The sequence below is a fragment of the Nycticebus coucang genome, chromosome 9, assembly GCF_027406575.1.
Source record: "Nycticebus coucang isolate mNycCou1 chromosome 9, mNycCou1.pri, whole genome shotgun sequence".
In the NCBI taxonomy this organism is placed as follows: Eukaryota; Metazoa; Chordata; class Mammalia; order Primates; family Lorisidae; genus Nycticebus; species Nycticebus coucang.
Genome location: NC_069788.1, coordinates 24,729,911 through 24,755,588, shown reverse-complemented (window position 1 = coordinate 24,755,588; position 25,678 = coordinate 24,729,911). Strand labels below are relative to the sequence as shown.

Below are 25,678 nucleotides of genomic sequence, written 5' to 3'. Positions count from 1 at the left end.
AAAAGTCCCTGCGAAACTCATAAATCATCTCAACATTTTTCTATTGCTCTTAAGTTTCTAGGGGTATCATAGAAATATCAATATTGGGAAATCTATATACATTAGAGTACAACGAAACAAACACACACACACTTGATTTTTATTGCCTAATACTTTGAAAGAATGGGAGATGATTGTTCAAGAAAGGTCTCAAGATCTGCTGTCCCCACCCTAGATGCCATGACCTTTAAGGATCTCATGGAAGGACTGGATTGGAACATCAATGGCTGACTTACATGAGTTTTGTCTAGTTCTGTTCAAAATCACAAGAACAAATCTAGTAACTTAAAATGGTCATTTGGGGCAGCACCTGTGGCTCATCGGAGTAGGGCACTGGCCCCATATGCTGGAGGTGGTGGGTTCAAATCCAGCCCCGCCCAAAAAGTGCAAAAAAAAAAAAAATGGTCATTTGAAACTAATTTGAGATAATATTGTAAAATCAGAAAGACCCTTAAAGACAACAAAGAACAGGTTAATCAGTCCACGGCAAGGCAGATGAAACAAAACAGGCGTTGTGGAGATTCTACCCTATCAATGCCTTCTCCTACAAACCCATTTTCCAGTGTTTCCTTTGAGTTCTTACTATATCAATCTCATAGAAAAGTGTCCTCAGTTGCCCCAAGTCCTAATCTCCTTTTAGCCAACTCAGAGTGCTCTAACTCACCAAAAATATGCTTTGTTATACTACCATTTGTCTAACAGTAATAAAAATGTCCATATATATACTCATATACATAAACCTACATACATAGTTACACTTGTACACTCACAAACACAGCTGGACGTGGACCATGTCAGTTTCAGTGGGTATGTGTATATACATACATATGTTAAATGCATCCTTATTTATAGGAGTAGCTCATGACTAATAAATGTGTGTCCTTATAAAAATCAAGGCAACTAAAATGTATAAACACTTGGAAAATTTTCAAATGATTAGTTGATAACTAATAAATTATGATTTAATCATCTAAAATGTGTTGACATATGCTGGCTGGGGGGGCAGGCATTAAAGCCAAATTATAACAAATAAAACATACATCTTATGGATGAAATATAATTTGCTTTGTCAAAATCATAATACAAATAGTGGTTACGAGACAGGGCCACTTACATGATTTTAAATTCCTATGGCTTCTTTTGTATATGAGAATTGTATATTTTAGTGATTATATGTAAATTGAACTGTCCACATTTATTTTCCTTCCTGGGAATTGATGAAATATTATTTTACAGCATATCTCAGCCCATTTGAAATATTTTAAACTTTGTTAAAGTTTCCAAGTGGAAACGTTTCCAAATACACTATGACTGAAGACAGAAGAAAGTTATTACATGTAGTTGGAGTAATTAAAGAACCTTACACCAAGTTTTACTTGGGACTTCACTAAAACCAAAAGGAGTTCATACAAAATTATTGACAAGGAACATATTTTGTTCTCCTTTTCACACAGTTTGGGAAGAAGTTACTGGGATTCTCTTGCTTTTGCCTTTGGTAAAAGAGGGGGAGGTACTATCAAATACCAGGGGTTGAGGGCTTCCGGAAAGGTCAATGACATGGTCGTGCAGACCGATGCTCCTTTGGAAAGGAAAATGAGGAGCCACTGAAACAGGGCAGAGGGAACTCCTGGCCACCTCAACATTTGGCACCGTTTTCAGAAATGTTGAGCACAGATGAAAAGATAGCAAAGACTCATCAAATGTACTCTGTAGCAATATAAAGTTAAGTTCAAGTTTTGTGTCCCAGCGAGACTGATCCTGCCTCCTGAGGCTCCTCATTTCCCAAACACAAGTGGACTGCCGCAGGGTGATGGGTGTTAGAACAACTGCCTTGACGTTATTTTGTTTTTCTTTCCTCCACATTATCTTTTTTATTCTAGGACCAATCAGGTATACTTTGTTTCACTGTCTTTACTTTATCTTTCCTGTGACAAACAATGGGCAACTGTTGTTTTACCTGTTCCGAGTAACACACATCTTATTAATAAAGATTTTTATTATCCTCCCAGTAACACCTCAGCACCTTTTTACATAACTGAGGTTTCCTTATTCTACTTATCGCATGATTGTGTGGTTTTACTGTCCATGTTATAGTTTGGGGTCGTTTCTTAGAAACAAAAGTAAATATTCAACAGTTGATGGAAAGTATAATAGATTTTCTCAGTAGACATTGTCCAGGAATTTTCATTATGCATAATAAGTAAACAGTAGTTAGCATAAACACAAAACACATGTAAATTTAATCTCTCTGATACCTTTGAGTCTACTGTATACGTACTTGCCCTGAGTTTGAGCTACCTCGAGAAGTACCAAGGAAGGATATATGTATTAGAAATAGCCTAAGAAAGCTGTTTAACAGGCAGTCTGCTGGCATGTGCGGAGTGAAAGGAAAAGCTTGTGAAAGATTACAAAAAACTATGGAATAAAAGTCTAAATAACAGTCTCTGAGGGAAAAGTGATTTATTCACATTTTTCTACCTTCCATTTCAGCATGGAAATGTTGGGTCTCGAAAAAGAATTAATGATATAAGTTGAGCTCCATTATTCTAAGCAGTTGTAACCAACAGCACTTTGTTTCCTTAAAGTGAGAACTTAACTAATATACTAAAAGAAAAAAAATCTTTAAATGAGTACTAGATAAATAATTATGTCTGTCTAACTAAAGTTCCTACTAGCCCATAGACAGACATGACGGAGTGAAAAAAAGTGCAGGCTTTGGGAACTTGAGGTTCAAGTTCAGTACCTTTACCAGAGGAGAGGTCTCGAGATAATTTTAACTCATTTATTCGTTTCCTCATAATGGAAAGAAGAATAACAAGATCAAAAAAAAGAAAGAAGAACAAGATCTTCTTTGCAACCTGTAACAGTTCAGATTATGTAGAACCTTTACCCAAGTCACTATTTAATAAAGATCACTGTTTGATAAAGAGCAGTTGATATTATTATCATATAATTTTTCCAAAAACTTATCAATTACTCTATTGACAGTTAACATAGGATCTTGTATCTCGGATCATCTCATTTGTTGCATGTGACGTCAGTTGCAAATCCAGAGCAAGTCTATTAAAATGAAACTACTGCCCTATTTAATTCTTTTTGATTAAGACAAACTATTGACATTTTATTTAATAAGCTATCTCTATCTCTTTCTCATCAAAAGGTCAACATTTCTGTATATTCTTCAAAGAGCAAGTATATTCAAGAGAGCTAGCTCTCTAGAGATGAAGATATACACATGCTTTATTTTCCACCCCCTTTAGCTCAAACTTCCCTTTCAATATTTTCTACAGCATACATTCAGGAGAATTATATTAAATATTAAAATCTTGTCATAAGGGAATGGGGACTAAGTGATAGCAGACATTCATGAGTGAAACCCTGAATAATTACATCTGTTTCTTCACAGGTCTTGGAAATGTCTTTTAAGCACAGTTCTAAAACCCAGGCAAACAAAGCACCAAATTACTCCCAGTTTTAACATTTGACCAGATCTGCAGCTTTCTATAAAATGCAAGGTTTGAATTGTCCCGTATCATTTAAAAAATTAGGGAATTATTGGCACTTCAATCAAAATTCTCAAAAGTAGAAATTGTGTCTAATGAAAATAAGATTCGTATTTTGACTTCAACATTAACCTAGGAACGGGTTCTCTTTCACAGTGAAATAAATACAGATTGAGTGAAGAATTTTCAAAGTTGAATGCCAGACTCTGTACACCCAGTGGGTTACAGATGTATGAAAGTGGTGGCAGAGAGCCACTCCGCTTCCTTCAAGATCCAAAAATATTTGGAAGGAAACCCCAGAAGGAAAAATGTCTGAGACATGTTCTCCTTGGGGTTTCCTGCCTCATTGTTTGTCAAGCTTCTTAGACACTACTGCTCCTTAATAAAGTAAACCAAAAAGACTTTATGAAATGCTGATTTCCTAGAATAAAACTGGTACTGAAGGCGTTTTTATGTAGTTGAAGTTTCCCGCCATCTCTACTTCCCTACTTTACAAATTCAAGAAAGCGTGACTTGGAAAGTTACAAGCACAAGGTGACATTTGACACGCGTAGTATTGGTGGAAGATGGAGTCCAAATGCTCTATCCTAAACCCGAGAGCACAGGTTCAATGCTGCGACAGAGAAGCTGCATCACCCTGATACAGCCCTCAGGGCTTCCCCTGCTTCTCTGTAAGGTGGAGCCGTGTGAACACACGTGCTGCGCACTGTGCGGATTGACTTCATAAACACAGAGATGTGGAAAAGGAATGAAGAGCGTGATTCTCATTCCCCTGACCTTTGCAACGCAGGCCAAGAAAGGATGCAAATAGCTTTTCAAATATCCTAAAAACAGCACCAGAATTTAAAAATAAGCACTATAATCCAATACAGAAGATAATAAAACAATCTGAAACTACTCACTGAATGTAATAAAATATGTATTTTTGCCAATCCAAAGGGCAGTTGATTTGACTAAAATCACCTGAAGTTTATACCGTGGATATTTGCTACATTTATCATATACAAACTACTTACTTCTATAAATATGTAATGATGATCTAAGTATTTAGGTTCTCAAGATGACAAGAAAGTGTATAAAATATAGCTGCACACCCTAAGAAGACTCAATATAGCAGTATAAATTATTGTATAATTAATGGAGAGATATTTAAATTTGTTCAACCATATTTGGTAGGGCACATACTTTAGTGAAGAAAAAAAGGATTAGTCCACTAAGCCTTGTGAAGTCAGCTGCAATCTCAGTTCCTCCTATCGAAAGTGTATTTTGTCTATTTTATAAACATTTTCTGGGAGTTTAAAATAAAAATTGGGGTTGGCAGAGGGAGAGGTAAGGATATTAGAGAGATGCAATCTCAACTGTTCTAAAAAGTGAGGAATCGTCCATCCCCACACGTAACTGAAAAAAAAAAAAAAGCACTTTTTAAGATTATGGAGCCTTTGCCTTATTTTTTTTTCCTTGTAAGAAATAATAGATTAGATAGACAGATGAATAGAGATAAAGATATAGATTTATATGTATTCTCATATACACACTCAACTAAATGACTAACCCTCCATGATTTCACTCTACTGATTCTACCCATAAATCTTTCATCCTCCTACTCTGACCAGGAATACCTCCTATCTGGTCAAATTCCACCTGACCTTCAAATCCACCTCCACCACAAAGACTATTATTGTCATCACTAACTCCCCACGCACTGAATTAGAACAAGTTTATGGGCTTGTGTTTTTAAAGGAATTTGCAGAGGGGAAACATGATCTAAATAAAAAGAAGAATGGAGAAACACGCTTTTAAAGGAATGTAGCAATGAAGAATGGAAATGTGGCTTGAGCAATACCCTTGGGATAAATGCTCTTACAGTTCTATTACTCCTAACACGTTGCTCTCCTCACCCACCGTAGTCCTTACCACCCTGCTAGTATCAAAAACCAGAAACCGGTTCTGTTCCTCTCTCTAGATCAGGAGAGGAAATCTCAGTTCCTCCTATCAGAAGTATTTGGAACTCATAGTTCTAGACCCTACATCACTGCATAGAAACCACAGATTTTTGTCTATTTTTAAAATATTTTCAGAGAGTTTTTCGATTCTTGTTATTACTTTGCATTCATATGAATGATACCAAAAACCAGTTTAAAAATAAAAGCCTCCAAGAATCTGAATAATCCTAAAAATCACTTCACATAAAATTCTTTTCATACAAGTTTGGTTTCAGAATTCATGTGTTGGGAACAAGTTTCACTAATCAATATTATTTTCTGTAAGAACACAAAAATTGGCTTATAAATGGGGTTAGACCAAAGATTAGAAATTAAAATACTTGTGTGTTCATTTAGGACTGAATTCTGATCACTCAATTCTGAGATTGTCCTAAAGGGAATATGGCAACTTTTCGGTAATTTAAAGACTGTTTCCTGCTTGCCGAGTGATCACGATTAGGCTCTACACTGTTGAAAAAATGCCAGTATTCAGAAATGTTCTGGATGGTCTCATTAAAATGTCATTGCCCATCAAGCCTCACAAAAACAAATATCCATGGGCACAGGAAAACAATCTCGAAGCCTGAAGCAGCAACGTATTATAAATGAATAAATAGCGAAAATGCTACTTAACATTATTCCTATCTACTGATATTTAAAGCATAGTCTAAACCAAACAAAATATTTCCAAAGGTTGCACTTGGCTCACCTGGGCATCTAATTTACACCTCCTCCTTAGACTAACAAAACATCCTCAAAACAGTGGTAGGAAACTGGGATTCTGAACGTTCCTTTTATTCTTAGGGCTTCAGGCACACTGAACCATCACTTTCAAATCAGAATGTCTCTTAAAATAGTCTCCAAATATATTATTTTGCTATATATCTTTTAAAGACCATGTGTTTCATGACAATGACCCACGGAGTTACGGATATGCACAGTCTAACCTCTTGGCTGATTAGAGAAAATACAGTGAAACAAAAATAACAGTTAAACTTGCAAGTGGGTAGACAAGGAGCGAAAAAGGTCAGGGCAAGTGACAGCACAGAGTGAATAAGCATAAAGAAAGCCAGAAGACTTGGAAGAGCTCAGAGTTAATGAAAAAACAAGAACGCAGGGTAGGGGGAGAAGGGGAGGGAAGGATGTGAGAGCCAGCTGGAATCGGAGACAGCAAGGAACACAGGAGCCAACAGGAATCTAAGGACAGAGAGTATTGAAGATTGAAGGGAACAGGAAATTTATTGGAAACCAAGTTGTTTTTCCTTTTGTATCCAATGCAATTCTATTCCAGGCAGAACGCTAGTCTCAACCTCAGAAAGGACAGAAGGGAAGTGGAAGCTCACAGAAGTCTTTTTTTCATGGGCAAGAGCCAGGAGCTCTGGAAAGACAGATTGGAGGAAACATGACCTATTGACAGCAGATATAGGGGTAAAGGGGTAAGAGCACAATCCATCACAGTGTTTACCAAAATTGAGTGATGTTAAAATAAAGATCGCTAGACTCCAACTCAAAACTGCCGAATAAAAATTTCCAGTGTAGTTAATAAACACCCCAAGTAATTCCCATCACCCAAAGTTTGGGAAGCACTGGTATAGTGGTAAAAATCGCAGTCTTTGGAAGTAAAATTGCCTAAGTTCAAATCCTGGGATGTTCACTAGTGCTTGACCAAGAGCACATTATTTCATCTTTTTTGTACCACAATTACTCAAATCTGTAAAATTTGTAATCGTGAGAATTAAATGAGCTATTACATGCAAACAAATCAGGCAGCTCCTGGTACATACTGAGATTTGAATAGTCATGGCTACATAGCTATAAAGTCCTTGGAATAAGAAAAACATACAAAATAATATACCTTGATTAGAAATAAAAATAAGAATAACATAAAATGACTATATAACTATGAAACACCAAGAAGTATATTTTCTTTTTTTTGCGATTTTTGGCCAGGGCTGGGTTTGAATCCGCCACCTCCGGCATATGGGGCTGGTGCCCTACTCCTTTGAGCCACAGCCACCCGAGAAGTATATTTTCTAATGGCGCAGTAACACCCTTAGAGTTTCTGGCCTTGGTCTCAGCATGCACAGGCCAAGTATTCTCCTTCAGGAATCAAAATGTGAACAGCCTTGAACTTTCCTTCAAAAGTTCATATAAGTGGCCAGGCACCACAGTGGTTCGTGCTTATAACTTTGGCGGTCTGGGAAGCCAATGCAGGAGGATGCCTTGAGCTCAGAAGTTTGAGACCACCCTAGTAGTTCGTGCCAGACCCTGTTCTCTAAGAAGTACAGAGAAATTAGCCAGGTGTGATAGCACAAGCCCATAGTTCTAGTTACTAGGGAGGTGGAGGCAGGAGGATTGCTTGAGCCCAGGAGTTGGAGGTTGCAGTCAGCTATGATGATGCTAATGCGTCTAGCTGTCTCCAAAATACAAACAACCAAACAAAAAACTGCATACAAGTTAATTCGAAGTAAAGATGGCTTCAAGACCTAGAGTCGTCATGCTGCAGAAATGAAGACTCTCTGGAAATGCAATAAACCCAGGACTTGGTTAATGTTGATATACACAAAGAGACAGCCACCATTAACTTCTTCACTAGAACTCAGCATAATTCTCTGCCTTTCCTGTTATGTTAAGATGCAAGTCTGTCTACCTTTCCAGCTGGAAAGTAAGGTTTATAGGTAACAAGCTCTACCACATTCTCAAGCTCTTTTATGAACAGTCCTGTCCTCGCCTGGTCTTAATGGGGCTGATTGCCCTTGAGGAAAGCACCTCCCTATAACCTTCCCTGGTAGAGACTATTTAGTCCCCTTCACTCTGCTCAGTGACCAAAGTATGGATGGCATTTTCAGTTACTTTTACTTCTTGAAGATGGTTACTTTGCTTTACTTTACAAAAGACCCTGCTCCTTTGAGATCCACCTGATGTGGCCATGTTTTCCTTTATCCCTGCTTGATGACTTTTTGCCCTCCTATATCAAGGTCATTCATTAGAATTTAGTTCACCATCATTCCCTGCATCCCAAATCAAACATCTTCTGTAGTGTATTTAATGTCATGAATATTTGGTTTTCAGTGAAACTCACTGAACTTTTACTCCATTCTAAACATTACTTCATATAGTCATAAAAAAAGCATATTACTGCTTGCAATGTCTCACCTATGGAGCCTCTGACCACAGATACCTAGCCTCTCAACTTCTAACTTTCCTGTGCCCATGATTAAGTCTTGGATCTCAAATAAGTATTACAAGGCTTTGGAACTCACTATTTTCACCTCATCTGTCAGATGTCTTACATTAACAAGAAGGATTTTGAGAACAGCAGTGTGCCTGGTACATGTTATTTGAAGAGTCACGGTGTAATAATGAAGCAGCCCTTTTCTCAAGTGGATGAGTTCACTTTGGAAATATATTCTTCACTCCAAATGATAGCAGTGATTTAAATATGAAATAAGAATGTCAAAAAGGGGTCGGTGCCTGTGGCTCAAGGAGTAGGGCACTGGCCCCATATACTGGAGATGGTGGGTTCAAACCCAGCCCCGGCCAAACACTGCAAAAAAAAAAAAAAAAAAAAGTCAAAAAGGCACAAACAGTCTTCAAAATAAAAAACATAAAATGGCGAGTGAAGCTAACAGATGTGGTAGAAAATATGATTAACCTACCAATAGTCACATCAAGAAAAATTTGCCTAATTAAGAATGAACAGTAATTGGATAAGCAGCTTATAAGATAAATATAAGTAGAATGATAAATGGACATGCATAGTCTTAAAAGCATTTATTTTTTTAGAAAAACTAAAATAAGTAAATATTTCAATGAAAATTACAATATAAAAAAAGAAAATTATAGTACTAATCCAAAGAAAGTATAGGAGAAAAGGATTTTTTTTCAAAAAAATAGATATCAGCTGCTCGCACATCACACATGTGCATAAACAGATAAAAACAAATGAATATACTCAAGAGGATCAACAAGCCTACAAGATACTTTTTGAGTAGCCATAGAATATAGAAAGGCTTACAGAGAGAGAGAGTATGAGAATGCCCCAGGAACCAAATGCGGCAATATGAGACATAACAAAAAATGAAAGAGTAAATAATAATAAAAAAATAATTTTACCAACTTTACGCCCATACTCTGGAGAGATCTGAGATAAATGTACACCCATAGAGAGAAAATATTATAAAGAAGTTATGCATATCATCACTCATTAATTCACTAACAAATTTTATTAAGTTGTTCTATTAAACTATTAAAATTTTATTAAACCATTTCACACATGAAGAATGAGTAAATAGTATATTATTCTTCTAAAATTAGATACTGAAATTGGCCATAACGTTATTTTTAACATTATTTAGAAAATATCTTCATCGTTCTTCGTAATTTGTCTTCATGGTAAAAACCATTGCTTTTCCATAAAATATTTTTCTGAAGCAATCTTTTTTATTCCTCCCTTATAATTTAAATTGATAATCTAAAGAGTATGCATATTACCTGAATGCAATCACTTTAAAATTGTTGCAGTGTGGCAAATGAATATATTTCTGTAATTTAAACTAAACTGCAAAATTCATATTTTTAAAATTTTATTTCTCTGTTACATCGTTGATTTTTCAACAATGGCTAAGTAGCTTCTTCTGAACAATTCTGAAAACAACCAGGTAACATGGATAAAATAGTAATGGAAAATACTTCCTGATCACCTTAGAATGTTGCCAAGATCATGAGTACTTCAGCAGCCAGCACACACTATGCAAAAGAAAAACAGTGGCAAGCTCAACATTCAGCATGACCTTTTTTGTTGAGGCATTTGCCAATTCTATCTCAGCAACTGAGAAACTGAGTAGATAATCAGAGTGTGCTAGACTGGAAAGGAAATATTTTTAGTGCAGGTCCCAACAGGCAGGAGGGATCCTGGTAAATACCATAGGTTTTAGTTAGGAACTCTGAAAGACTAAAAAATAAAATTAAACCTGAAGACAAATGATAAGCCCTCACCAAAACAGAAATATTTTTTTGAGAAGATTAACAGCATTTAGAGCTTTGAATCATGTCTGTAATTTCTTTCCTACCAGGTGTTTAGCATATTATTTAAATTTAGTCATACCAAGAAGGAAAATACATGAAACAGACTGAAAATCTTAATATTGAAGTTGTAAGACATGAAATTTAAAGTAACTCTGATAAATATTCAAGAGTTCATGATAAGATAAATAATTGTGGCAAACAACTAAAAACTATTTTTAAAAATCACATAGAAAAGCTCTGTAACTCAAAAATATAATAATGAAAATTAAGAACTCATTAAATTAGATTAGCAGCAATGTTGACAAAGCTGAAGAAGAAATTAGTGAAATAGATTATAAATAAGAAGAAAATATTCAGACTAACTATGGAGGAAAAAAGAACGGATGAAAATACAAAAATGAATGTAAGAAAGAATGAGGACATAGAAAAAGGTCTAAGATTAAGATTCTTCTAATTGTAGTTCCAACTAGAATATTAAAAAAGTAGAAGAAAGATCATGTTTGAGGAGAAAATAATTTTAAAATGTCCAATCATGTTAAAGACAACAAGCATGAAGTCATAAATCCAAGAAGTGCTACAAACCATTACCTAGAAAAATACAAACCAAACTCTACCTAGACATGCCATAGTGATACCAAAGAAGAGAGAATAAATGATACGTTACCATCAAAAGACCAAATATAAGACAAACAGCTGATTTCACTGTCTCACTTCCACCAAATATGTGAACATCTAATAGATATGTTGAGAAATCTGCATTTTGTTCTCCTTTAACGCACTTTAATTATTTAGATAAAATCTATGTTGATAGTCAATGTTCATTTCTAATTGTAAACATTAGATATGCTTACGTATGTACATGTGTCTGTATGTGTGTAATTTCAAACAAACAAAAAAAAAAAAATTGAAAGAAATCATCCATACTAGATTTTTTACTAAAGAAAAATCTTGGAGGGTGAGAGCAAGATGGCGGCCAAGTAACAGCTTCCCTGCAACTGGGCACCATGAGTCTGGGGAGATAAGACTGGCTGGTGGGATCTGCCTATAATTATCCCTTTGAGGATACAAGGAGTCAGTGAGAGACTTCTGGACCCTAAGAAGAGGACAAAAACAAGGGAAAACTGGCAAGTGGTCGCTTGTGTTAGATTGGTCTAATGGCGCTGGCAGCTCTAAGCACAGCAGCAGCAAGACTGCAAACAGGAAAGGCTGTACCTGTGAACTCTTTTGGTGTTTTTAGACTTGGCACTCAGTTGAATTGCCTTGGGGCGAGCTTGAGGGGAGAGGGGAGAACTATGGGTGTTGTCTAGGGCCCCAGACTGAGCTGCGAGCCAGACAGAGCAAATAGTGTTTGGCTGTGGGCCACAGGGAGCCATTGTGAGAGAACTGCCCTGGTAAGCTCCGCCTTCAGCATTACAGAGCAAGGATCAGGCAGACCTGATAACCTAGTGACTAAGCAGCCTAAAGGTGGGGACTTAGTTGCCTTACAGCCTTAACCCTCAGGGGCAGAGAGAGACCGGTTTTGGCACACTGGGTAAATGGTTAGCCTAGGAAAGTTTCTCCTTAGCCAAGTTTAGAAGTTTAAAGTGCCTTTTAAGAAAGCTGAAGAGAGATTTAGGGTGTCCACCCTGTGGGGTTTGAGAAATCAGTGGAGGCCTCCAGGCGAATCAGCATTGTGATTAACATCTCATACCCCAGAAGACCACCTGTTGCCCAGACAATATTCAACAAGATATATATACTGCTTTGTTTTCGGTTGTTTTTTTTGTTGTTGTTGTTGTTGTTTTTTGTTTATTTTGTTGTTGTTTTGTTTTGTTTTTTAATTTCAACCTTTTCCATACAGATTTTTTATTTTCGTTTTTTTCTTTTTCTTTCTCCATTTTTCTAGTTTAAATACAATTTCCCATTGCTGCCTTTTTCAATAATTACAACTCATTTTTACTAGTGTTTCTACCACTATTATTTGGTTTTTCACCCAATTTTATCCCGTAAATTTTTCTGTTTGCTTGTTTTGGTTTGATTTATAGCATTTTTGTCTTTCCTCTCTACTTGGTGGAGGTGGCTTACTATGTCTGATTAGGTTAGCAAAGAGCTGCTGACCTCAAGGGAACCACTCAACCGGACATCCCCAGAGGTTGGGGTTTTTTTAAGATTGTGTCGAAGTACCCTACTGTACACCTATATTGCTCTGTCTCCCTCTTTCTGTACCTCTCTTCTTTTTGTCAATATTCCCTTTCACCCACCCCCTCTCCTTTCTCTATTTTCTTTTCTTTCTTTCTTTCTTTATTTATTTTTCTTTCTTCTATCCCTTCTTGCTCTTCAACCTTCTCATTCTTCTGGTCCTGTACCAAAAGGACTCATCAAAACCTTAGTCCACAGGCACAAGAACTTAAAGAGCAAGAGGAAGTGAAAGGAAAATTAGAGCAAGGAAACAAATAAAAGAAATCACTCATGAGGAAGAATCAGCAGAAAACTCCAGGCAACATGAAGAAGCAGTCCAGAACAACCCAACCAAGGGAACACGAGGTAGCTACTGCAGAGGATTCCACCTATAAAGAAATGTTAGGAATGACAGAAAGGGAATTTAGAATACACATGTTGAAAACAATGAAAGAAATGATGGAAACAATGAAGGAAACTGCTAATAAAGTGGAAAATAACCAAAAGGAAATCCAAAAACAGAATCAAATAAGAGATGAATGATATGAAGAATATAAAAAGGATATAGCAGAGCTGAAGGAACTGAAGCAGTCAATTAGGGAACTTAAAGATGCAATGAAAAGTATCACCAACAGGTTAGAACATGCAGAAGAAAGAATTTCGGAGGTAGAGGGCAAAGGTCTTGAGATAACTCAGATAGTTAAAGAGGCAGAAATGAAGAGAGAGAAAGCAGAACGTTCACTGTCAGAATTATGGGACTTTATGAACATACGAGTTATAGGAATCCCACAAGGAGAAGAAGAATGCCCCAGAGGAATGGAAGCCATACTAGAGAATATTATAAATGAAAATTTCCCAAATATCACCAAAGATTCTGACACACTGCTTTCAGAGGGATATCAGACCCCAGGTCGCCTCAACTCTAACCGAGCTTCTCCAACACACATTTTGATGAACCTGTCCAAAGTCAAGAAAAAAGAAAAGATTTTGCAAGCTGCCAGGAGCAAGTGCCAGTTGACCTACAGGGGCAAATCCATCAGAGTGACTCCAGACTTCTCTAATGAAACTTTCCAAGCAAGAAGACAATGGTCATCTACCTTTAATCTACTTAAACAGAACAATTTACAGGCCAGAATTCTGTACCCTCCTAAGCTAAGCTTTAAAATTGATGGAGAAATCAAATCATTTGTGGATATACAAACATTGAGGAAATTCGCCACAACAAGACCAGCTCTATAGGACATACTTCAACCTCTTCTACACACTGACCATCACAATGGATCAGCAGCAAAGTAAGAACTCAGAAATTAAAGGACAGAACCTAACCTCCACAATGATGCAAAAGACAAAACTAAGCAATAGACTCTCACTAAATAAGATGAAGAACACGACCACACTTATCAATTATCTCAATAAATGTTAATGGCTTGAATTCCCCACTAAAGAGGCATAGATTGGCTGACTGGATTAAGAAACACAAGCCATCCATTTGTTGTCTGCAAGAAACACACCTGGCTTCAAAAGACAAATTAAAACTCTGAGTGAAGGGTTGGAAGACAATTTTTCAGGCAAATGGAATACAGAAGAAAAGAGGAGTTGCAATCTTATTTTCAGATACATGAGGATTTAAAGCAACTAAAGTCAAAAAAGACAAAGACGGTCACTTTATATTGGTCAAGGGAAAAATACAACATTTTTAGACATTTCAAATCTAAATATTTATGCACCCAATTTAAATGCTCCCAGATTCTTGAAACAGACCTTACGCAGTCTGAGCAATATGATATCTGATAATACCATAATAACAGGGGACTTTAACACTCCTCTTACAGAGCTGGACAGATCCTCTAAACAGAAATTAAACAAAGATATAAGAGATTTAAATGAGAACCTAGAACAACTGTGCTTGACAGATGCATATAGAACACTCCATCCCAAAGATAAGATGGATAAAGGACTTAAACTTAAGGCATGAAACAATAAAAATCCTCAAAGAAAGCATAGGAAAAACACTGGAAGATATTGGCCTGGGGGAAGACTTCATGAAGAAGACTGCCATGGCAATTGCAACAACAACAAAAATAAACAAATGGGACTTCATTAAACTGAAAAGCTTCTGTACAGCTAAGGACACAATAACCAAAGCAAAAAGACAACCTACACAATGGGAAAGGATATTTGCATATTTTCAATCAGACAAAAGCTTCATAACCAGGATCTATAGAGAACTCAAATTAATCCACATGAAAAAAGCCAACAATCCCTTATATCAATGGGCAAGAGACATGAATAGAACTTTCTCTAAAGACGACAGACGAATGGCTAACAAACACATGAAAAAATGTTCATCATCTCTATATATTAGAGAAATGCAAATCAAAACAACCCTGAGATATCATCTAACCCCAGTGAGAATGGCCCACATCACAAAATCTCAAAACTGCAGATGCTGGCGTGGATGTGGAGAAAAGGGAACACTTTTACACTGCTGGTGGGACTGCAAACTAGTACAACATTTCTGGAAGGAAGTATGGAGAAACCTCAAAGCACTCAACCTAGACCTCCCATTTGATCCTGCAATCCCATTACTGGGCATCTATCCAAAAGGAAAAAAATCCTTTTATCATAAGGACACTTGTACTAGACTGTTTTTTGCAGCTCAATTTACCATTGCCAAAATGTGGAAACAGCCTAAATGCCCACCAACCCAGGAATGGATTAACAAGCTGTGGTATATGTATACCATGGAATACTATTCAGCCATTAAAAAAAATGGAGACTTTACATCCTTCGTATTAACCTGGATGGACGTGGAAGACATTATTCTTAGTAAAGCATCACAAGAATGGAGAAGCATGAATCCTATGTACTCAGTCTTGATATGAGGACAATTGATGACAATTAAGGTTATGGGGGGGGAGCAGAAAGAGGGATGGAGGTAGGGAGGTGGGGCCTTAGTGTGTGTCACACTTTATGGGGGCAAGACATGATTGCAAGAGGGACTTTACCTAACAATTGCAATCAGTGTAACTGGCTTATTGTACCCTCAATGAATCCCCAACAATAAAAAAAAAAAGATGTTAAAAAAAAAAAAAAAAGAATATACATTCTTCTCATCACCCCATGGAGCATTCTCCAAAATTGATCATATCCTCGGACACAAAACAAATCTCAACAGAATAAAAAGAATTGAAATTTTACCTTGTATCTTCTCAGACCATAAGGCACTCAGACCATAAAGGTGGAACTCAACTCTAACAAAAACGTTCAACCCCACACAAAGGCATGGAAATTAAACAACCTTCTGTTGAATAACAGATGGGTTCAGGAAGAAATAAAACAGGAAATCATTAACTTCCTTAAGCATAACAACAATGAAGACACAAGCCAGCAAAACCTGTGGGACACTGCAAAAGCAGTTTTGAGAGGAAAATTCATCGCTTTAGATGCCTGAATTCAAAAAACAGAAAGAGAATGCATCAACAAATTCCCAAGCCATCTTATGGAATTAGAAAAAGAAGAACAATCTAAGCCTAAACCCGGTAGAAGAAAAGAAATATCCAAAATCAAATCAGAGATCAATGAAATTGAAAACAAAAGAATCATTCAGAAAATTAATGAAAGAAGGAGTTTTTTGAAAAAATAAATAAAATAGATAAACTATTGGCCAGACTAATGAGAAATAGAAAAGTAAAATCTCTAGTAACCTCAATCAGAATTGATAAAGGGGAAGTAACAACTGATCCCACAGAGATACAAGAGATCTGAATACTACCAGAAACTCTATGCCCAGACATTTGACAATGTGAAGAAAATGAATCAATTTTTGGAATCACACCCTCTCCCTAGACTTAGCCAGGAAGACATAGAGCTCCTGAACAGACCAATTTCAAACACTGAGATGAAAGAAACAATAAAAAAGTCTCCAACCAAAAAATGCCCTGGTCCAGATGGCTTCACACCAGAATTCTTTCAAACCTTCAAGGAAGAGCTTATTTCTGTACTGCAGAAATTATTCCAAACAATCGAGGAAGAAGGAATCTTCCCCCAACATGTTCTATGAAGCAAACATCACCCTGATACCAAAACCAGGAAAAGACCCAACCAAAAAGGAGAATTTCAGACCAATTTCACTCATGAATATAGATGCAAAAATTCTCAACAAAATCCTAGCCAATAGATTACAGCTTATCATCAAAAAAGTTATAAATCATGATCAAATAGGTTTCATCCCAGGGATGCAAGGCTGGTTTAACATACGCAAGTCCATAAATGTTATCCACCATATTAACAGAAGCAAAAATAAAGACCATATGATCCTCTCAATAGATGCAAAAAAAGCATTCGATAAAATCCAGCATCCTTTTCTAATTAGAACACTGAAGAGTATAGGCATAGGTGCACATTTCTAAAATGGATTGAAGCTATCTATGATAAACCCACAGCTAATATTTTACTGAATGGAGTAAACTTTTCCTCTTAGAACTGGAATCAGATAAGGTTGTCATCTTTCACCTTTACTATTCAACATAGTGCTAGAAGATCTAGCCAATACAATCAGGCAAGACAAGGAAATAAAGGGAATCCAAATGGGAGCAGAGGAGATCACACTCTCCCTCTTTTCTGACGACATGATTTTATACTTAGAGAATCCCAAAGACTCAACCACAAGATTCCTAGAAGTCATCAAAAAATATAGTAATGTTTCAGGTTATAAAATCAATGTCCACAAGTCAGTAGCCTTTGTGTACACCAATAACAGTCAAGATGAGAAGCTACTTAAGGGCACAACTCCCTTCACCATTGTTTCAAAGAAAATGAAATACCTAGGAATATACCTAATGAAGGAAGTGAAGGACCTCTATAAAGAAAATCATAAAATCCTCAGAAAGGAAATAGCAGAGGATATTAACAAATGGAAGAGCATACCATGCTCATGGATTGGAAGAATCAACATTGCTAAAATGTCTATACTTCCCAAAGCAATCTACCTATTCAATGCCATTCCCATTAAAATACCAACATCATACTTTCAAGATTTGGAAAAAATAATTCTGCATTTTGTATGGAACCAGAAAAACCCTGTATAGCTAAAGGAGTTCTTAGTAATAAAAATAAAGCTGGGGGCATCACCATACTAGATTTTAGGCTGTACTACAAAGACACAGTGGTCAAGACAGCATGGTACTGGCACAAAAATAGAGACATAGACACTTGGAATCTAACAGAAAACCAGGAAATGAACCTAACATCTTACAACCACCTAATCTTGATAAACCAAACAAGAATATACCTTGGGGGAAAGACTGTCTATTCAATAAATGGTGTTGGGAGAACTGGATATCCACATGTAAAAGACTGAAACTGGACCCACACCTTTCCCCACTCACAAAAATTGATTCAAGTTGGATAAAGGACTCAAATTTAAGGCATGAAACAATAAAAATCCTCAAAGAAAGCATAGGAAAAACACTGGAAGATATTGGCCTGGGGAAAGACTTCATGAAGAAGACTGCCATGGCAATTGCAACAACAAAAATAAACAAATGGGATTTCATTAAACTGAAAAGCTTTTGTACAGCTAAGGAGACAACAACCAAAGCAAATAGACTACCTACACAATGGGAAAGGATATTTGCATATTTTGAATGAGACAAAAGCTTAATAACTAGGATCTATAGGGAACTCAAATTAATCCACATGAAAAAAGCCAACAATCCCATATATCAATGGGCAAGAGACATGAATAGAACCTTCTCTAAAGAAGACAAATGAATGGCTAATAAACATATGAAAAAATGTTCATCATCCCTAACCTGGCTTATTGTACCCTCAATGAATCCCCAACAATAAAAAAAAAAAAAGAAATGAAAAAAAAATGTTCATCATCCCTATCTATCAGAGAAATGCAAATCAAAACCACCCTGAGATGCCATCTAACCCCAGTGAGAATGGTCCACATCACAAAATCTCAAAACTGCAGATGCTGGTGTGGATGTGGAGAAAAGGGAACACTTTTACACTGCTGGTGGGACTGCAAACTAATACAACCTTTCGGGAAGGAAGTATGGAGAAACCTCAAAGCACTCAAGCTAGACCTCCCATTTGATCCAGCAATCCCATTACTGGGTATCTACCCAGAAGGAAAAAAATCCTTGCATCTAAGGACACTTGTACTAGACTGTTTATTGCAGCTCAATCACAACTGAAAATACTACAGATGTAGTCCCACATAATCTAAAATTTTATTTTTAGAAATATAATTGGTTTATGTTAGAATTTGGATCTTGGGAAATTTTATTATTGCAACAGGACATTAATACATGAAGAGATTTAGCTATTGCTTAAGCAGCACTTGAAAATCAAAGAGAGACTGCTTCACCAAGATCTTTAAATTTAATCAAAACCTTAAATACACCAATTAAGGCAGCTTTATTATACTCATTTTAACAGAGATAAATACAGAAAGTAAAATGGATCCTAAGAAATAATTTGAATCACAGAATGAGCAATTTTAATTGCTTGGTTTAATAGAAGAACTTTCTGAAAAATCACTGTCATTAGCAAAAATGGAGAAACCTAAAGAATTTAATTAGTGAACCTGGAATATAAAAAGCCTTAGGTCACATTGACTCTATTTTATATTTGGTAATATATTGTTAAACTTCAATTGTGTGTATTTGTATCTACACACACACACACACACACACAATGTTTTATTTCGTCTTAATAATTAAAACTGGAATATAATATCTCCGATGTGTAAACTGAAAATTTAAGGTCTAGTGATGCTATTGCAAGCAGAAAATCACAGAATTTTAGTTAGTTAGTAGGAGTAAAATATCTAGGTTTCCACTTTTTATTGTCTAGCACAGGATTCTTCCAAAATATATATTTTCTGTTTGCTCAACTGCAAAAATAATTACTTTTCAACACAGGAGTTGGTCCTACTTATGATTCTCTCTGCACATTCAGTGCAGAGAGAATGGGGACCAAAGACTCCATTGTTGTCCAGAAAAACACCCCCAGAAAAGAGTAAAAACAGAGAAATAAGCTGAGCGAGGTAGAATAAAAACAGGTTAGCTAGTTTACTTTTAAACTAGCAGTTAAATTACTTATCTGAGCAGTTTCTACTTTTGCTAGAAGGCTGGCCTATAAGGGTTACAGCTTGTAAACACCCCTGCTGGATCTATAAACACTGAAGAAATAATGGCCATAGACTAAGCCATGTAAGGCCTGGGAAGGAACATTAACCAGACCACCTCTGCCCGTTCAACAAAGAAAACACCTATTGTGGGAGTGTGTAATGGCCAGGGCAGATATCAAGGGAACAACTGAAGCTCTGAGATTTGGGCAGGAGGGCTTGTGCCCTAACCACAGAGAAGAAGAAAATTCTTCTTTTCCACTGATTCTTCAGAGGAGAACTAATGCCATCGCATCTGCTCCACAGAGAAACTAGAGGGGTTACCTCCCCCGGGATCTGGGTGCCTGACCACAGACCCCCACACAAGGCTCAGGTTCTGGATTTCTCAAGGCTGCCCAGACCCTTAAGTTAATGATTGTAGATAGAATAAGAACTTACTCATAGAGACTGCTGACATTTTGTTCTCTTCCTCAGCTTACCCTCTGGGCTAAATGAGAAAATAGCTTTCAATAAAAGCTGAGTGCAACAAACACTCAGGGCCACTTACTGGAACTGTACCAGCTAGCGGTGGTCCCGTGTTCCTACCTTTGAACACTCTATTCTGTCTCTTTATCTCTTGCCACTTTTAACTTTATTTTTCTTCAGTTAATAGCTGCCAGTTCCACAGGTTTTAAAGGACCCTTCTGTGGGGCAGGACCCCAGCATTCAACAATGGAAAATTGACTGAGGCTCTTCACAGCCTCCAGAGATCATTCTCACCTCATTTCCCCATCAAAACATGACCAGGTTCTATGAGCTGAAAAGATACGACACAAACAGCAATAGCACCTACCTACAGGCGCTAAGACCAAACCCAGACTCTGTTGACAGCATGTCTTCATTGTCATTGATTTTGCATCCATTTAACAAACATTTATCAGAGTACTAAAATTTGAAAATCAGGGCAGAGCCTATGGCTCAGTGAGTAGGGTGCTGGCCCCATATACCAAGGGTGGTGGGTTTGAATCTTTTTTTTTGGGAAAAAAAAAAAAAGAAAGAAAGAAAAGTGATTGAGACGTAGCAGCTTTGTAACTGCGTAGCTGTATACATAAAAGTTAAAAATTAAAATTAAAATTCGCAAATCAGTGTTTTGGACCCTAAACAAATGCTAAGAAAAATGTCATTGTCCTCATAAGGATGTAATACTTATGGCCTAGGAGGGTAAATATTCATTCATTTATTTATTCAACAATACTGACCATCAAAAACCTATCAGACTTCTGGTAGGTGTTGACAGTCTTGTGGTGGACAGCTTCCTTGCTATTATTATGATTGGTGTCTGGCAGGGGATTAAATATCCAGTAATCACAAAAATAAATATATAATTCATCTTATATATGTCACATAGGTTACCATTCACTAAAAGTGTAACAAAGCCTTCTGGCCTTGAAAGTCTGGGAGAGATTTCAAGAGAAAGTAACATCCAAGTTGAGAACTGAAGGTTGAATAGAAGTCAATTAGTTGAAAAGAATCTTCTTAGCAGAGGAGCAAACAAATAACCATGTTTCCAGAGGGAACATGATTTATTAGAGAATTCAAAGGCCACTGTGGCTTAAGTGGCAAAGACAAGAGGAAACAGTTAAGACCAAGCTGCTGAGGGATGCAATGAAAAGAACAATTGAGGCTTCACATTGAAAGTTTGTTGTTTTTTCCTAAAAGCAATGGGTGTTAATAGATTGTTGTGAAACAGGGAAACAGCACAATTCTATTTGAAATAGACAACATTCCGGTAAGCTATACAGACAAATATGCCAAAAATGGATGTGGATAACAAGACTATTGCAAGAGTTCAGTCATCCACATAGGCAATGATGCCATTTTTAAATGGGAGGTAGCAGTGAAGGTGAAAGAAATTCAAGAAGTAAAATTGGAAGAATTGGTGATACTTTGGGTGTGGGGGAAATGAAAAAGGGAGCTCCTACACCTGCAGCTGCAGAACTGATTGAATTATGATGGCATTCCCTGCAACAGGAAATACTAAAAAGGTCTACGGTTGGAAGGAGTAAACATGATGAAAGTTTGGGTGTTGAGTTTCAAGTGCTTTGGGGACAACCAAGTGATGATACCAAGTGAGCAAGCAAACATCTGAGACAGAATTCAAGAGAAAAATGGGAAGGTTGGCCAGGTAGATATAGGTCATTGAGCCTGCCAAGGAGACTGAGGAAACAAAGTGGTAGGTAAAGGTTTGTTAAAGAGTTCAAAAAGCAAGTGTCAGGTGCAAATGCTAATGTTAGCTCACATAGGATAAGACAGAAAATAAATTACAATTCAACAGGGTTGGGGCTAAAATATAATTATAAAATTTCTGAGAAAGGGGCATTAACTCTGTAAGAAGAAAAGGGGTTGACAAAAGAAGTGATTTTTAAACTGTATTTTAGACATAAATAGGCAACACAGTCAGGGAGTAAAAGGCCATATGCAGGGGTCCTCAAACTTTGTAAACAGAGGGCCAGTTCACTGTCCCTCAGACTGTTGGAGGGCCAGACTATAGTTTAAAAAAAAAAATGAACAAATTCCTATGCACACTGCACATATCTTATTTTGAAGTAAAAAAACAAAACGGGAACAAATACCATCACACCACCTCATGTGGCCCACGGGCGACAGTTTGAGGACCCCTGTATCTGACGTTTTTCTCCAGAGAGAAAAAAGAAGTCTTCATTAGGCTAATGGGTGTCCTAAAATTCTATTCCTCACATTTCTTGATGCATAATCCAAGTCATTTTCATTTAAGGGCTTCCACATCTTAACAGAGTAAAACTTGACATCCTTACCTGAAGCCAGTCTCTGTCACTGTCCCCAAAGCTCACTAAATGTTTAAGTCAGAAAATGGAAGGAAAGAGAAAGATAGATAACATTCACCCAGCAACAAAAGTCGTATAACGTCTCAGACTTAAGGAATAAAAATTAGGGATTTGGGATGACATAAACGAATATGATGGTTAATAACATTAAGAGAAAAGTTATAACAGGGAGATCAAATTACAATGGAGGAAAATTAAATAGATACATTAACATGAAAAGATAAAGGATAACTTTTTCCCTCCCCCATTGTCTTCAGGGGTTTTAAGTTAGGTGACCACAGCCAACTTTTAAGTAATAAAATAAAATCTAAAGGCTCCCCCCGCAGTAGCTTACTGAGTGGACCCCCTCTTAGGCAAAAGGATCCCTAACACTGAGTTGTTAGCCATGGGAAAAATCAGACATGCCTCATCCTGTCCCCATCCCCAGCCTTTTTAGAGGAGTCCTTTGTGACTCACTAACAGGCCTAAGGCTGCGCAAAACCCACCTGCAGGTCCTCAGTATAACAAACCACTCGAGTCTGTCCAGTACTTTGGTTCTAATTAGCAGACTCTTCATCTTAAGCATTCCTTTTCACCGGTCTTTTAGACACTTTCAGCCAATTATTTGCTAAAGAATCTTTAAACCCACTTATAACCTGTCTTCCCTTTTAGAGCCAAACTAATATACGTTTTCCAGTTATTAACTGATGACCTCACCTGTAATTCCTGTCTCCCCAAACTGTATAAAACCAAACTGTAATAACTCCACCACCTCGAGTCCATGTGCTCCAGGCTTCTTGCCTGTGGCTCTGGCTCGTGGTCCTCAAATTTGGCTCAGATAAACCTCTTTCAATTATTTTACAGAGTCTAGCTTCTTTCCTATTGACAGACACGGAGCATCATTTAAAGAATCCACAAATGCAGAATTCCAATTTGTAGGGCTAAGGTTGCAGTTTCACATGTTGATACACTAAACTGAGGGTGCACTCAAGAAAAATGAATATCTAATATTAGAACACTTGGGTTAGAGTCACTTGGCACCATGATGCCTCCCACAAAAATATTATAATAATACAATTCCTTATTTTGTTCACAAGACAAATCAGGAATAACTAGTTTTGCATCCACCACCTGTAATTACAAAAAAATATTAGTGAAGCCTTCATAGTGCCCCTCCTTTTTCCCATGTTTTCACATTTGTGTGGCAATCAGTTACTTAATATTTTGTGCATTTTTAGATTTTGAGCTTTTTTAATACAAAACTAAGTTTATTTGCCTTTTCTTCCTTTATCTGGTATTCTCATTGAGACTGCATTAAATCATGAGGATAATGTTAAATTGCCTACTGTTCTAAGATGGGCTTTCAGGAGCAAGGTAGGAATAATTTTTAGTCTGAAATCACTGTTATTTATAATTTCTCAGACTTGTTAGATTTTGTGGAAGCACAAATGCCTTAGGAACGATCAATGACTTGATGGATGATCTCATTCTGCTATGTCTTCCTAATCGTGTGTCTACACTGGTTTCATTCCTTTTTTTGTGTGACAACTTTGTTATGTCTATTACCCAATACAGGGGGGATCTGAGAATAAAAGCATTATCTCTGAAGGAAAGCCTATGTATTACAAATTGTATAATGTAATGCATCCCTTCCAGGAAAAAGAAGAGAGAGCGAGCGAGAAGGAATCATTTCCTTTAGGCATCTGAAAATGGTCAGAGGTGGGGATTTTGCTGAGTCTGATCTGTAGAGACACGTCTGTATATTCACAATAGAGAGATGATGGGAAACCATTGAAGGGTGTGGCCTAGTGACTAAACTGAGCAGAAGGACCCCGGGGTGTGGAGGTGAATGGAGGCGAGGGCACCCAGAGGCTGACAGGTGAGGAGCTGGCTGTCCGTGGGCAGGAGGTGGGCACGCTCCGGGCCGCGAGGCGATACCTGCGCGGGGTCCAGCGCCCCTGCCGCCGAGTCCCCGATCCAGAGATGCTCCCGGAGCAGCTGCTGGTAGCTGAGGCAGCGCTTCACCGCGGACGGCACGTTCCCCATGGCCGAGCCCGGGGCTGCAGCGGCGACTGGGCAGAGCCTGCGGGAGGACGCGGGGTGGGCCCCGCGCGAGGAGGCTGCTGCCGGCGGCCCGGCTCCCGCCCCGCGCGCGGGCCGTGGGGACCCGACCTGCGCTGCTGCGCACTGCGGCGGCGCCGGGAGGGAGGGCGACAGCTCCGGGGACAGGGTTCCAGGGCCACCGGGCGCAAGGCGGCGGCGCCGGGGACAGGAGTCAGGGCCACCGGGCGCAGGGGAGGTGGCGCCGGGGACAGGGGGCTGGGCCACCCGGCGCAGGGGCGGCGGCGCCCGGGACAGGGGCCAGGGCTTCCGGGCGCAGAGGCACCTGCTCCGTCCCCGGAAACGCAGGGACCCAGCAGGAGGGAGGGACTGAGCCGGAGCGAGCTCAGGGGTGGCTCATGGGCTCATTTTCCTCACAATGCTGAGTGCTCAAGGCTGGGTCAACCCGGGACGGCAGAGTCAGACACTGTCTCAAAAAAAAAAAAAAAAAAAAAAAAATCACTGGCCGCGTCTACACATGCCCACATAGCGACTGGTTTAGAACAACATATACAAAAGGAAAAGGGTCTAAAATAAAAAGAAGGGGTGCTCGCTCCATGCTGGTGCGTTCCCTCCCAGCCACAGCCGGCGTGCTCAGCGCAGGTTTGTCCCCCGAGCTCACCTGCGTGTATGCTTGGTGACGACAAACCCGATTTTGAATTTTTTAAAGGCGATTGGCGACCTTAAAATACATTCAGCAGTCGAATGAAGATAGTCGGAGGTGCCCGTGGTCCTGCTGGCGGTACGTTGTTGAAGCAGGAAGTTGCCAATATGTTGGTGCCGCATTAAATGGCAGAAATTAGAATTGAGGTTTTGTTTTTCGTTCTTTTGTTTTCCAGAATATTACGAAGTTACACATGCTTTGATTACAGGAATTGTGTGCAGCTGGAGTCAAAGTTATAC

General features: G+C 38.1%; 1 protein-coding gene across 3 annotated transcripts in view; it reads right to left on the bottom strand.

Annotated features, from left to right (window-relative positions):
* Positions 1-25,051, bottom strand: part of HMGCLL1 (3-hydroxymethyl-3-methylglutaryl-CoA lyase like 1) — a 145,662-nt gene extending 120,611 nt beyond the window's left edge. For 2 of the 3 annotated variants that reach the window (XM_053603410.1, XM_053603411.1), the window contains exon 1: positions 24,614-24,984. In XM_053603410.1, coding sequence (XP_053459385.1) covers positions 24,614-24,721 — 108 coding nt within the window. In that variant the 5' untranslated portion in view covers positions 24,722-24,984. Of the gene's footprint in view, positions 1-24,613 lie in introns of all 3 variants that reach the window. The other variant, XM_053603413.1, reaches the window with a different exon arrangement.
* Between the last annotated feature and the right edge of the window lie 627 nt (positions 25,052-25,678).